Source organism: Malaclemys terrapin, chromosome 4, assembly GCF_027887155.1.
Source record: "Malaclemys terrapin pileata isolate rMalTer1 chromosome 4, rMalTer1.hap1, whole genome shotgun sequence".
In the NCBI taxonomy this organism is placed as follows: Eukaryota; Metazoa; Chordata; order Testudines; family Emydidae; genus Malaclemys; species Malaclemys terrapin.
Genome location: NC_071508.1, coordinates 7,526,471 through 7,539,315, shown reverse-complemented (window position 1 = coordinate 7,539,315; position 12,845 = coordinate 7,526,471). Strand labels below are relative to the sequence as shown.

The window sequence follows — 12,845 nt, the reverse complement described above, 5'->3', positions numbered from 1 at the left end:
TGTGGGTTCAGCTACTAGCTCAGGGGCGGGCAAACTTTTTGGCCTGAGGGCCGCATCGGGTTTCATAAATTGTATGGAGGGCCCGTTAGGGGAGGGGGTTGTGGCCCGGCCCCCACCTCCTATCTGCCCCCCTGGGGTCCCTACCCCATCCAACCACCCCTTCTCCCTGTCCCCTGACTGCCCCTGGAACCTCTGCCCCTGACTGCCCCCCCATCCAATCCCTCCTCTCATTCCTGATGCCCACCGGCTTGAGCTGGGCCACACCATTGCCACGCACAGCTCAGAGACTGGGTCAGACCCGGCTCTGCAGCTGCGCTGCCCCAGGAGCTCACAGCCACGCTGCCCAGAGCATGGTGCCGAGGGAAGAGCAAGAGAGCTGAGGCTGTGGGGGAGGGGGGACAGCAGGGGAGGGGCTGGGGCAGGATGGTCCCGTGGGCTGTAGTTTGCCCACCTCTGTACTGGAGGACACCATCACACATTTGCTTCTTTGTACACAGAGCCAGTACATTACACAGTGAGTGCCAGTGTTCATGGCAACGTCTGTGACTATATCTCCCTTGCTGAGCAGCACGTGAGCCGGGGGCTCCCTGTGTTTCTTCCTCCAATCTCTTGCAAACTAGGAGTGTGCGCCCTTTGTTCCCCACAACGATCACACAACACGGCTTTCCCCTGTGCCTAAACACAAGGGCCAGCTACCCTGACACGAGCATAGAGAACTGGTGACCCCCGAGGGGCAGAGGGTGAGGGGCCGATGGGGAAGGAGATGGGGAGCAGCAGGCTGACAGCACAGGAGAAAACCCGGTGTAACGTGGCTAAGGGGTGGGATGGCAGGGGGCCAAAGGGCAAGTGGACGTATAGAGGAGAGATGCCCCATATCAGAGCAAGTACAAAGTGATGCTGGTGTGAGGAGGAGAAAACCCTGGAGGACGTAAGTAGGGCCTGGGCCTTTTGGAAACTCTTGCACGGGGAGGGGGAAGGTATCGATTGCCCACCCAGAGTACTGTTCCTGGAGTACTGCGTTGGAAGGATGCCAGCTCGGCCCAATCCCCTCTTTGCCTTTGCAGTTGATGTTCAGTGCAACCGTGGCTGATGCCTGCGGGCAGTGCCCCTCTCAATTTCAGGAACTCTTTTCTTCATTTTGCATCTCGTGTTTGCAGCACATGGTAGAGACGTCTCCCCGGCTGGGAAGCAGGGGCCTGATTCTGATCATACCCTGGTGTAAATCAGGAGTAACCCCACGGGGCCCCGTTCCTCTCTCACCCAGGTGTAATTCAGGAGTAACGCCATTTAGGTCAGGGGAGCTGCACTGGTGTCAAACTGGGGTGAGTAAGAGGAGACTCGGACCCGTTGTTTTCTGGGAGGATGAGCGTGAGGTTTGCTTTGGATTAAATCTCTTTGCGGTCCCTTTGCTTAGACCAATATCTCCCGTGAGCGGTTCCAGCCATTTTCCAGCGGGTCCCTCTCTCTGCACAGGCTCCACCCCAGAGTCCGCCGGGCGGTGCTTCAGTTAAAGAGGCACTGCCCGGTTGAAAACAAAACCCGGGCTAGAACAAATCCGGGGCCCGGCCCGTGTGAATAGCACCTCGCACGCGAAACCGCTTTACCCGGGCACCTTGCGCCCCGCAGCGCCAACACCCCGCAACCAGGCTGGGCTTTTGGTCGCTTCTCAGGAGTGCATGTGCCCGGCGCTGCAGCGTCCGCCGTGCAAACCTCTGCCCCGCAGCACCGCGGGTTCGCCCCCCGCTGGGAGTGTGTGGAGCGGGGATCGGGGCCTCGCCTAGAGCCGAGCAGCGACACCTGCTTCCCCCGCAATCGCCCGTTCAAATAAAACACTCCTGGGGGCGTGTCTGCGGGTTTGGGCGGCTCGGCCCCTTTAACACCCCCCTCCCCATTGGGTTGGGCTCGGCAGCCGCGCCCCTTGCCAGGCAGGTTATAGAGCAGCCGCCGCGCTCCCGTCCCGACTCCCCGACAGACGCAGCCGCTGGAGAAGTCGCGTAAAGCAGTAGGAAAAGGAGCGCAGCGCAGCGCACCATGCCGGTGGTTCTCGGGTACTGGGACATCCGCGGGGTGAGTCCGAGCTGCAGCGCCGGGCACGGGGCGGAGGCTGCTATTTTCATTTCCCCCTGGGCCTGACTCTCTAGCCGAGTGGGGTCATGTCTCTGGAGGCTGCTGACGCTGGGGGGGGTGGGACCCTACCAAATTCATGGCCATGAAGAATGTGTCGTTGACTGTGAAATCGGGTCTTGTCTGTGCTTTTAACCTCTACTGATTTCACGGGGGCCACCGGCGTTCCTCCAATGGGGGGCCCTGACTCAAAAGGGGGCTGCAGGGGGTCACAAGGTAACTTTAGGGGTTTGCGATACTGCCACCCTTACTTCTGGGCTGCCTTCAGCGGTGGGCAGCTGGCAAGTGGTGGCTGGTGGCCGGACAACCAGCTCTGAAGGCAGATCCCCGCCAGCAGCAGTGCAGAAGTAAGGGTGGCAAGACCATACTGTGCCAGCCTCACTCCTGTGCTGCTGACTGGCTCTGAAGAAGTACCACAACCCCCCTCCCCCCACCACCACACACACACACACACTAACCTTCTAACTTCCCCCCCCCCCCCCCCCCACACACACACACACAACTCCTTGTTGGGTCAGGACCCCTACAATTACAGCATGCTGACACTTCAGATTTAAATAGTTGAAATCATTAAATTTGCCATTTTAAAAAATCCTAGGCCTGTGAAATTGATCAAAATGGGCCATGAATTTGGTTGGGCCCTATTGATGGAACCTGCTTGTTAATGATGCCATACAGCCCACCTGCCCCTCCTTGCAGCAAAAGGAGCACGTGGCCCCTGCTGCTTTCCTGCATTGTTTTCAACAGCGCCCTCTGCTGTTGCAAGAGTCTCTGTAGAAGAGCACCCAGAAAAACAAAATAAGGGTGCCCCTGTGCTTTGGCCCAGGGGGTCTCTAGGGATCTGTAGGCGGCTCCGGGGCTATGGGACAGGCGTTGGGGAAGTGGCCTGTGTTCGTAGGTAGTGAGTTACATGGGCCCATGGTGCCCGTGCTCCATCAATATTTAGGAACGTGGGCCTGGCTCCACCAATGTTTGGGCTTACCGTGCTTTGGGGAGGCCCCCATGCTTCAGGGGGACATAGGGTCCAGGGCAGCCTGGGGGGTTAGTGGGGAGCCTGATGCCGGCAGCAGCGAGTGATTTGGCCCTGGCGCACCCCCCTGGCTCCTCGCGTTGCCATGGGCAGGTAGAGGGCCAAAGCCCCTGACTCAAGATTGGAGGTGGGGGGGAAATCTCGCTCCATTATCTATTTCCCTTCCCACTCTAAGGGGAAAACGTAGAACAGGGATGGTCCCAAACTGTCCCAAGCCACTGGAAAGCAGAAACTGCCTTACTCCTGAGCATGCCATCGCCTGCTCCCACGCACATGGTGCCGCGCACTGTAGCCCTCGTGCCTTGCACGGTATCCATGTGGGAAGGGCTGGATTGCAAAACGGTTACACTTGCAAGCCCTGTGTGCAGCTGGGGGTGGTAGGTTTTGAGGTTTGGCTGGCACTGGGCACCAAACTGCTCTGCCTGCACTTGTTCGAGCCTGCCTTGGTGGGGAGCTCATAGCGGTTTTGGGGGAGCTGACGTGAGTCTGGAGTTGCCTGCCTCTGGGGGCAGGGTGCTGCGCTGGTGGTGAGTTCTAATCCAGCTCCTCTCACTGACTATATGTCCGCAGGCAGGACTGTTGGCCTCGTGCAGGGTTATTTCCATTGTTTGAGTACTTGATTTGGCTGGGGCCTGGTCTTCAGGTGATACCCATTGGGCACCCAAAGTTAGAAACCATTCTTTAGAAACTAGATCTTAATCTGTGCCTCAGTTTCCCTACCTGCAAAGATGAAGTGTGTGATGGAAGGGGTGGGGCAAAGGAGACTGACCTGCCTTTTGTATGGGCTAAGATGTCTAAGCACTTGAGGACGAGTGCTGTAGTGACTGTCACCAGGGAGGGGACTGATGGGTGAAAGAGGAGAAGTCACTGCTCCCTTTCATTGCTGCAACCACAGTGACCCGGCTCCTGAAAGACAAACCACGACCTTCGGCAAAGGAATCTCTTGGGGTTGAATTTCCAGGCTGCTTTTGGGGTGGGCGTGGGGGAGGAGGGACAATGAAGTTTGTTCAGTGAACTCCCTTGAGGCTGAAGAATTACATTAGACCAGGAAGACTCTCACTCCGGCTTGCAGGCTGCCAGTGACTCTTTATCGTGTCTCCTATGGCTCTTGCAGCACATAATTAAATCAGTATTTTAATTATCAGGATGCTTATGCTAGCCAATTGTAGTTGCTGAATTAATACTTGCACTGTCATTTTGCTGTGAAACTAATATAAGCTGTAGATATTTCCTGCCATAGTGTTTAAATATGAATATATAGTACTATAGTAAATGAAATGAGGAGTTCACACCCTTGTGGCTCTTCTGGGTAAAGCTGATGGTAACTTGACTCCTGTAGCCCGAGGTCGGAATCCCCCCTGCTCTAACGCTAATACTTGCAGGCTCTCACGTTGCCCTGGTCTTCTCCCTGCAGCTTGCCCACGCCATCCGACTGCTGCTGGAATACACGGGCACCGCGTACGAGGACAAGATGTACAGCTGTGGGGAAGGTGAGTGGTGCAGGCAGGGAGCAAAGCTAGCCCTCCCCGGCTCATTGAGTGGAAAGCGTTCTGAGGGGCCAGGAACGGCTCATTTGTGTAGGAGCTCTGCTCCCAGCTCTGCGGAGACACCCCTTTCCCTTGCCAGGTGAAAGGTTCTAGTGAGCCTGCTGGTGGCTGTGAGGGCCTCTTGCCTGGCTGACTTGGACTAGTCACAGCTCTGTGCAGTCTGAGTCTCCAGGGAGCAAAGGGCTTCCTGGTCCCTACAAGAAATTCTTAGCATGAATCTCCTTCAGTGGAGTGCCATGCATTCCAGAGGGTCATGTGCTGCTGCATGCTGACCTGGTGTTTGACGGGGTAATGTTTACACTAAGGAAGTAGGGAAGGGATCCCACAGTCCTTGGCTGTTGGACTGGTATCTGACAAACCATGCAGTCAGAGCTGGATTAACCAACATGCCAATGAGGCCTGAGCCAGCCTAGGGCTGCTAATCTGCCAATGTCTGGCTGTTAGACCTGGCCACTAGGAAATTTAGAGTTAACTCTTCATTCATTCATTCATTTCAGGACTGTGTCCTGTCTTACCAGTCTGCTCAAACACCTGCTCCTAGCTCTCAGCAAATCCCACTGCACTGGATTCTCTAGAATCTAATTTAGGGAGTGTGCGAATAGTCTGTCTTTAAAGACAGCTAGAAAACTACCTGTTGCAAGGAACATTTTCCCATAACAAATTCACCAGAAAGTTGCATGCTCGTTAGCTTGGGCTTTTAATCCTCCATCCCTGGCACGTGCTCTCTGGATTCTCTTGGTGCCTGAGTGCTTTCAGCATAAAGGGAATTGCTCCAGATGACCTCCCCAAATATCTTTGCTGCTCTTGTGAGGCAGTTCAGCATCTAAACACTTGTTACCAGTGGCTTAGGCTATTGCTACCGTGGAGAAGCCCCCCATTTTATCCTGCACCAAGCAGTTAGGTGTTGTGACAGGGTCAGGCCAGATGGCTACAGGAGAGTGATAGAAGGCAGATATATTTGCCCCAGATTAAGTAGGTCTCTTTTCCCTGGTTAAGGTAACAGGGAAGGTTCCAGAACAATCCTGAACTTTCTGGAAACAATTAAAGCAGGCAGGCTGATTAGAACACCTGCAGCCGATCAAGAAGCTGCTAGAATCAGTTAAGGCAGGCTAATCAGGGCACCTGGGTTTAAAAAGGAGCTCGCTTCAGTTTGTGGTGTGGGTGTAAGGAGCTGGGAGTGAGAGGATGTGCTGCTGGAGGACTGAGGAGTATAAGCATTAACAGACATCAAGAAGAAGGTCCTGTGGTGAGACTAAGGAAGGTGTTGGGAGGAGGCCATGGAGAAGTAGCCCAGGGAATTATAGCTGTTCCACAGCTGTTGCAGGAGGCACTATAGACAGCTGCGGTCCACAGGGCCCTGGGCTGGAACCCGGAGTAGAGGGTGGGCCCGGCTTCCCCCCAAGCCTCCCAATTGACCTGGACTGTGGGTTCTCCCAGAGGGGAAGGCATCTGGGCTGTTCCCCAACCCACATGGTGAATCTCTGAGGCAAGAAAATCCGCCAATAAGCGCAGGACCCACCAAAATAGAGGAGGAACTTTGTCACAGTGTATATGTTCTGACCTCCTCATTGCATGTAGCTCTAATAGCATCTGTCAGCTGTAGTCCATGCTACTGCTTAGCATCTGTTGCATGCAGCAATACAATCTTAGGTTGGGATCCTGTAGGATCAGGGGAAGTGACATTGGGTTGGTTCACTCTTCAGGGGTGGGACAGAACTTGGTACTGCTGACCTCCAGGGTGACCAGTGAAGCTGGGTCATTACCCCCGAGTGCTCCGCTGAGCACCAGTAGTAATTTAGGGTATGTCACCCTGCAAAATGTGTTTGCCTGGGCTGGCTAATTCTAGTTGCCTTAACTTCCTGGTTAAGGCAGTTGTAGTTCTAATGTAAGGTAGCAGGTAGACTTAAACACCAGACTCCCCTCTAGTCTTTGTCTTTGGTCACCAGATTGCGTTAAAACTACAACTGCCATGTCTGTGGTCATTAGGATTTTAACTTGTGGTAAGGACACTTTCTCTTGGTGTGAAAACAGTTAGTGTTCTCATGCCCTGGCCAAATTCTAACTCTTGTCACCACATTCTGCCAAGCTGAAACCGCAGAGGAAGACCCACTAGATTGAGAACACCCCGCACTGTGCCCTAACATGTTGCAGAGGGTTGTGGTGAGCTCATGGGACTGCCCCATCTCACCTGAGCGGCAGTAAGTGTGCATGGATCACTGCTCTTATTGGCCAAATAAAGTCCCAGTACACTGAGAGGTTTTGTACTCAACACTGCCCTCTAGAAACCAAGGCGGCTTATTTCCTCTTACCTGGTGTAGGCTCTTTTAACCTGTATTCCCAGCAGGTGTAGTTCCACACTGGTTACAGCTCTCTGGTGTTATCCAGGCCCTAGTTTTTGGACACACTGCAAGTTGAATTGGCTGACAGTGGACTTTGAGTTTTATTTACAACTCTATCAATAACTTAACAGGGTGGACTCAAGTTAATTGGCAGCCGACTCAAATTACAACAGGTCCTGAAACTGCACCTGTTCTAAAGAAAGCTGCACCTGTTTTAACTTAGGGTGCAGTTTTTTTTAAACTGGCTTAGCTATACTGGTGTGAAGGGCTGTGTAGACCCTTTTTTTATTTCAGTTCAGACCAGGCTTATGGTTAGGTGTATTTCATTTTAGCATGACTTAAAACCAGAGTAAAGGGGAGCCATACAGCTTTTTGCACCAGTTTAACCTTCACCAGGTTAGAAATTTCCCCTTAATTTAAACCAAAGCAGCCTTCTTGTGTAGACCTGGCTACTTGACTGGGAGAGAGCTGGCCTGGAAGGATTCCGGCTCAGGCCCTCTTTGACTTAGGACCTGATTTTCAAGAGTGCTGGGCCCCTGGTATGTTCTCTGCCTTCAGTGAGCTGATGTTGGTCAGCACCATGGAGAATCTGCACCACAAGTGTGTGCCATGCTGCCCCAAGATGCTAGGGGTAGGAATTAGGTGGAGGTGTTGGCATTGGCCTGGAATCTACCCTCTCTGTTCTCCCTTCAGCTCCGGACTATGACAAAAGCCAGTGGATTAAGGAGAAGGAGAAGCTGGGACTGGATTTCCCAAATGTATGTAGAGTTACTCTGGGTGGGTGGGCAGGCAGGTCCTTCCTTAGGGTGTGGTGGGTTTGGGAGTTTCACTGATTAAGATGGATTCTGGGTGGGGACCAATGCTGGGGTATTGGTGGGGTTCTTGTGCAGAAGTAGCAGGGAGGGGGGAGTGTGGGAGCCAGAGAAGTGGGAAGAGCTTGCTTACTAACCTTGCCTCTGACTGCCCTTCCAGCTGCCCTACCTCATCGATGGCAAGAACAAGCTCACGCAGAGCAATGCCATCCTCCGGTACATCGCACGCAAGCACAAGTTGTGTGAGTATCGGTGGGGGGAGGTCTGGGCCTCACTAATGATCAAGGGGCTGGGATTTGGCTGGGTAGCTGCCGGTGAGCACTCTGACATTTGTTGTCTCCCAGGTGGCGAGACGGAGGAGGAGATGCTGCGAGTGGACATGCTGGAGAACCAGGCCATGGATTTCCGTATGAGCCTTGTAATGATTTGCTACAATCCTGACTTTGTGAGTTCATCCATGCTGTCCTGGGGGCTGCAACAAGACCTTGTTGATTTCAGGACAAATCCCACTCCAATACTATGCTATTGGCACACAGCATTTTCCATACTAGATTGGGTCCGTTTAGCTGGTATTCTGCTTCTGGCCCAATACTTAATCCTTCAGGGGCAGGTGAATAATGGTCTGAGTCACTTGCATAATGCTGTACCGGGGGAATTCCTTCCTGGCCCTCACAGGTGACCTGCCCTGAAACATGATACTGCTCCCCCTTAGATCCCTATTATGACAATGGCAAACTCCAGGTGCCCTTCCCACTACAAGAATTTACTGTACATTAGGTGGGCACAGGGTTGCCTTGGTCTAATCCACAGCTGTCTCTGAAATCTTTCCCTCTTCCTCTCTGCAGGAGAAACTGAAGCCTGGCTACTTGGAGCAGTTGCCTGGGAAGCTGAAGCTGTTCTCTCAGTTCCTGGGGAAGAGGAAGTGGTTTGCTGGGGAGAAGGTACATGGTGGGGGTGTGATTGGGGGAGGGGCATGGGAACAGACTCGACTGCCCTGTGTCACTTCTCTCTCTCCTCTCTCCAGATCACTTTTGTTGACTTTGTCATGTACGACATCCTGGACCAGAACCGCATGTTTGAGCCCAAGTGCCTGGATCAGTTCCAAAACCTGAAGGATTTTCTTGACCGCTTTGAGGTGAGGTTTGCCCTGACTCCTGTAATGCACTGCTCTGGTTATCCAGGGACAGCCCAGCTGCAAACATTAACTCCTTTGCAGAGAACTGGGCAACAGGCAAAGAATTTCATTTGCTAACATACAGCAGCTGCCAGAGCGATTGCTAACAAGTACTTGTTAGTGCTTCTGGTGGTAATGGAGATGTCAGACTGCCCCCCTCTGGCACCAGTAGGGCAGACAACTCTGGAGGGAGTGAAGTCCTCTTTGCTCTGTAACACACAGGTTTTTCCCCTCCCAGTGCCCTGTAGATTTGCTTCAGCCCTGACTGAGGCCTTCCTCAGAGAGAGAGAGAGAGAGTCGTCTCTCTCCTTGGCCATGTATCTGATGGGCTCTCTGCTGGCCTCTGAGGGACTGGCTACCTCCTTCTCTAATGGAGAGGTAGCCACATCTTGGTGCCCCGCTTGCTTGGTGATCTTGGCAGACACTCTTCAGGTGGCACTGGCAAGCTGGGATGGGACACTCCTATCCTGTGAGCCCTCCTAAGCATGGCTCTTGGGATTCCCAAAGCACACTCGCTCCTGTTCTACTTTGTCCTTGCTCTGTATGTTGGCCATGAGCTGCTGCGGAAATGGCTGAAGTGGCAGGCACTGGTTCCGGGTGGAAATAGGTGCTGGGACAGAAAGGAAGCAAAAGCCATACTTGCCATGAGTAGTTTTCTATATAATCCCAGCCTGACTCCTGCCATAGCTTCAGTGAAGCAAGAGAGGGTCCTTGTATGTGAATTGGGGCAATGGGCCAGTCTCCAGTCTGCCAAGGTACAAGGTAGTATCCGGGAGATGGTTATGGATTCCTAATTTTGGCCTGGGCCAGGGCCAGAGCAGAGAGCAGCGATGGGGCTGCTCTAACCTGTGGCAGGAGGCAACAGTCCCTAAAGGATTATCTTACAACTGAGGATGTGCTCTGGCCGGGACTGTAGGGAGGAGGTACAGGAGCCAACTTTGCACTCAGGGGATCACCACTATTCAGTGCTGGGGGAAACCCTAGCTAGATGAGGGTGTGGCCACTCCTTGAGCAGCACAAAGGAAGTAGGGCAGAAAACATCCCACCATGCCAGCAGGTATAACTGGTTCCTCAGGGACTTGCTAGACATCACACTGATCAGACTCCTGACCGGGGGATGTGGGGGACCCCCTTTGGTGTGTCCCAGAAGAGGCTTCATGTTCATGTTTCAGGGGGTTGAGGCTGTGTTGTGAGGTGGTTTGGGAAGCAGACTGTCTCCCCTCTGCTCAGGGCTCTTCATCTGCTCTCTCCTTTCTCCCCCCCAGGCCCTGGAGAAGGTCGCAGCCTACATGAGCTCTAGCCGCTTCATGAAGACTCCCGTCAACAACAGGATGGCCAAATGGAGCAACCAGAAGTAGATCTGTGTGGAAGGGAGGGGCTGGAGAGGAATAATCCAGAGCCCCCACTTGCTGTTTGTGTACAGACTCCCTCAGATCGGATGTTGTGAGGGGATGGACAGTGGAAGATGTTAGTGGCGGCTTCAGTGAATTGCTCTGTGGAACAATCACTAACCGTGTGTAGTGACCCTACTCGGAAATGACCGGCCAATAAACGTTTAGTAATTGCACAATGGCTCCCTCGTGCTGAGTTGCCGTAGCCTCCCTGGAGGAAACCAGCCTCTCCAGTGCTGCCTCTTCCCCGCGTCTGTTCAGTTAACCGAGCTGGGAATAGCCAAGTACCCAGCACCACATCACATCTCCTACAGGGCATCGAGACCAAATCCTGCTTTGGCTTTGATGCCTCTGCAGTTGTCAGTGGAGTGGCGCAGGTGGAACTTCCCCCAACCCCTGGTCGTGTAGACTCATGCTGTTGATGTACCTCCCTTGGTGGCTGGGGTGAACCAAACTAACAGCATCTGCCTGAGACTCAGTTGGTGCTGGTCAGTGTTGCTTAGTGGATTTAGGGGGCTGCTGTTACTGTAGATCCTCTTCAAGGGAAGAGGCTCTGGCCTGCTTCCCATTCCATCCTCGGTGGTGCTTAAAAGCCCTGTGTCCTGGCAACCAATTACAGGTACTTTCCTTGGGTGCCCTACCCTGATGACTCCGGCCTGTGGGGGAGTGATGCTCCAGGCTGGGTTGCTGTGGCCCTGGCAACTCAAGGACCAGTACTCAGGGCCAGCTTTAGCAAGAGCAGGGCCTGATTGCTGGGGGTGGGGCTTGCAGCAAGCCCCACCCCCATGAATTGAGTCACACTTCGGCCGTGTTCACTAGGCTTGGGTCGGGCCCAGAGCCCCTTGGCCGCTGGAGCCGAAGCCGGGGCTGGTGGGCGAACTCGCGGTGCTGCGGGGCAGAGGTTTGCATGGTGGACGCTGCAGCGCTGGGCACATGCACTCCTGAGAAGCTACCAAAAGCCCAGCCTGGTTGCGGGGTGTTGGCGCTGCGGGGCGGAAGGTGCCCGGGTAAAGCAGTTTCGCGTGCGAGGTGCTATTCCCATGGGCCGGGCCCCGGATTCATTCTAGCCCGGGTTTTGTTTTCAACCGGGCAGTGCCTCTTTAACTGAAGCACCGCCCGGCGGACTCTGGGGTGGAGCCTGTGCAGAGAGGGACCGGCTGGAACTGCTCACAGGAGATATTGGTCTACGCAAAGGGACCGCAAAGAGATTTAATCCAAAGCAAACCTCACACTCATCCTCCCAGAAAACAACGGGTCCGAGTCTCCTCTTACTCACCCCACTTTGACACCAGTGCAGCTCCCCTGACCTAAATGGAGTTACTCCTGATTTACACCTGGGTCTGATCAGAATCAGGCCCCTGCTTCCCAGCTGGGGAGACATCTCTACCATGTGCTGCAAACAAGATGCAAGATTGAAAGAGTTCCTGAAATTGAGAGGGGCACTGCCCATGAGCATCAGCCACAGTTGCACTGAGCATCAACTGCAAGGGCAAAGAGGGGATTGGGCCGAGCTGGCATCCTTCCAACGCAGTACTCCAGGAACAGTACTCTGGGTGGGCAATCGATACCTTCCCCCTCCCCGTGCAAGGGTTTCCAAAAGGCCCAGGCCTTACTTACGTCCTCCAGGGTTTTCTCCTCCTCACACCAGCATCACTTTGTACTTGCTCTGATATGGGGCATCTCTCCTCTATAACTCCACTTGCCCTTTGGCCCTCTGCCATCCCACCCCTTAGCCACATTACAGCAGGGTTTTCTCCTGTGCTGTCAGCCTGCTGCTCCCCATCTCCTCACCCTCTGGGGTCACCATTTCTCCATGCTCGTGTCAGGGTAGCTGGCCCTTGTGTTTAGGCACAGGGGAAAGCCGTGTTGTGTGATCGTTGTGGGGAACAAAGGGCAACACTCCTAGTTTGCAAGAGATTGGAGGAAGAAACACAGGGTGCTCCCGGCTCACGTGCTGCTCAGCAAGGGAGATACAGTCACAGACGTTGCCATGAACACTGGCACTCACTGTGTAATGTACTGGCTCTGTGTACAAAGAAGCAAATGTGTGATGGTGTCCTCCAGTACAGAGGTGGGCAAACTACAGCCCGCGGGACCGTCCTGCCCCAGCCCCTCCCCTGCTGTCCCCCCTCCCCCACAGCCTCAGCTCTCTTGCTCTTCCCTCGGCACCATGCTCTGGGCAGCGTGGCTGTGAGCTCCTGGGGGAGCGCAGCTGCAGAGCCGGGTCTGACCCAGTCTCTGAGCTGTGCGTGGCAATGGTGTGGCCCAGCTCAAGCCAGTGGGCATCAGGAATGAGAGGAGGGATTGGATGGGGGCAGGGGGCAGTCAGGGGACAGGGAGAAGGGGTGGTTGGATGGGGTAGAGGCCCCAGGGGGGCAGAGAGGAGGTGGGGACCAGGCCACAACCCCCTCCCCTAACGGGCCCTCCA

The 12,845-nt window shown here is 54.3% G+C and overlaps 2 protein-coding genes across 2 annotated transcripts in view; one reads left to right on the top strand and one right to left on the bottom strand.

The window, feature by feature from the left end:
- LOC128836469 (glutathione S-transferase 2-like) overlaps positions 1 to 12,845 on the bottom strand; it is a 47,506-nt gene that overhangs the window by 21,460 nt on the left and 13,201 nt on the right. The gene's annotated exons all lie outside the window — the stretch shown is intronic.
- Positions 1,922 to 10,596, top strand: LOC128836471 (glutathione S-transferase Mu 1-like). Its single transcript, XM_054026785.1, has 8 exons — positions 1,922 to 2,067; positions 4,569 to 4,644; positions 7,734 to 7,798; positions 8,013 to 8,094; positions 8,197 to 8,297; positions 8,698 to 8,793; positions 8,877 to 8,987; positions 10,292 to 10,596. The coding sequence occupies exons 1-8, from the start codon at positions 2,032 to 2,034 to the stop codon at positions 10,382 to 10,384; spliced, it is 660 nt and encodes a 219-aa protein (XP_053882760.1). The 5' UTR covers positions 1,922 to 2,031; the 3' UTR covers positions 10,385 to 10,596.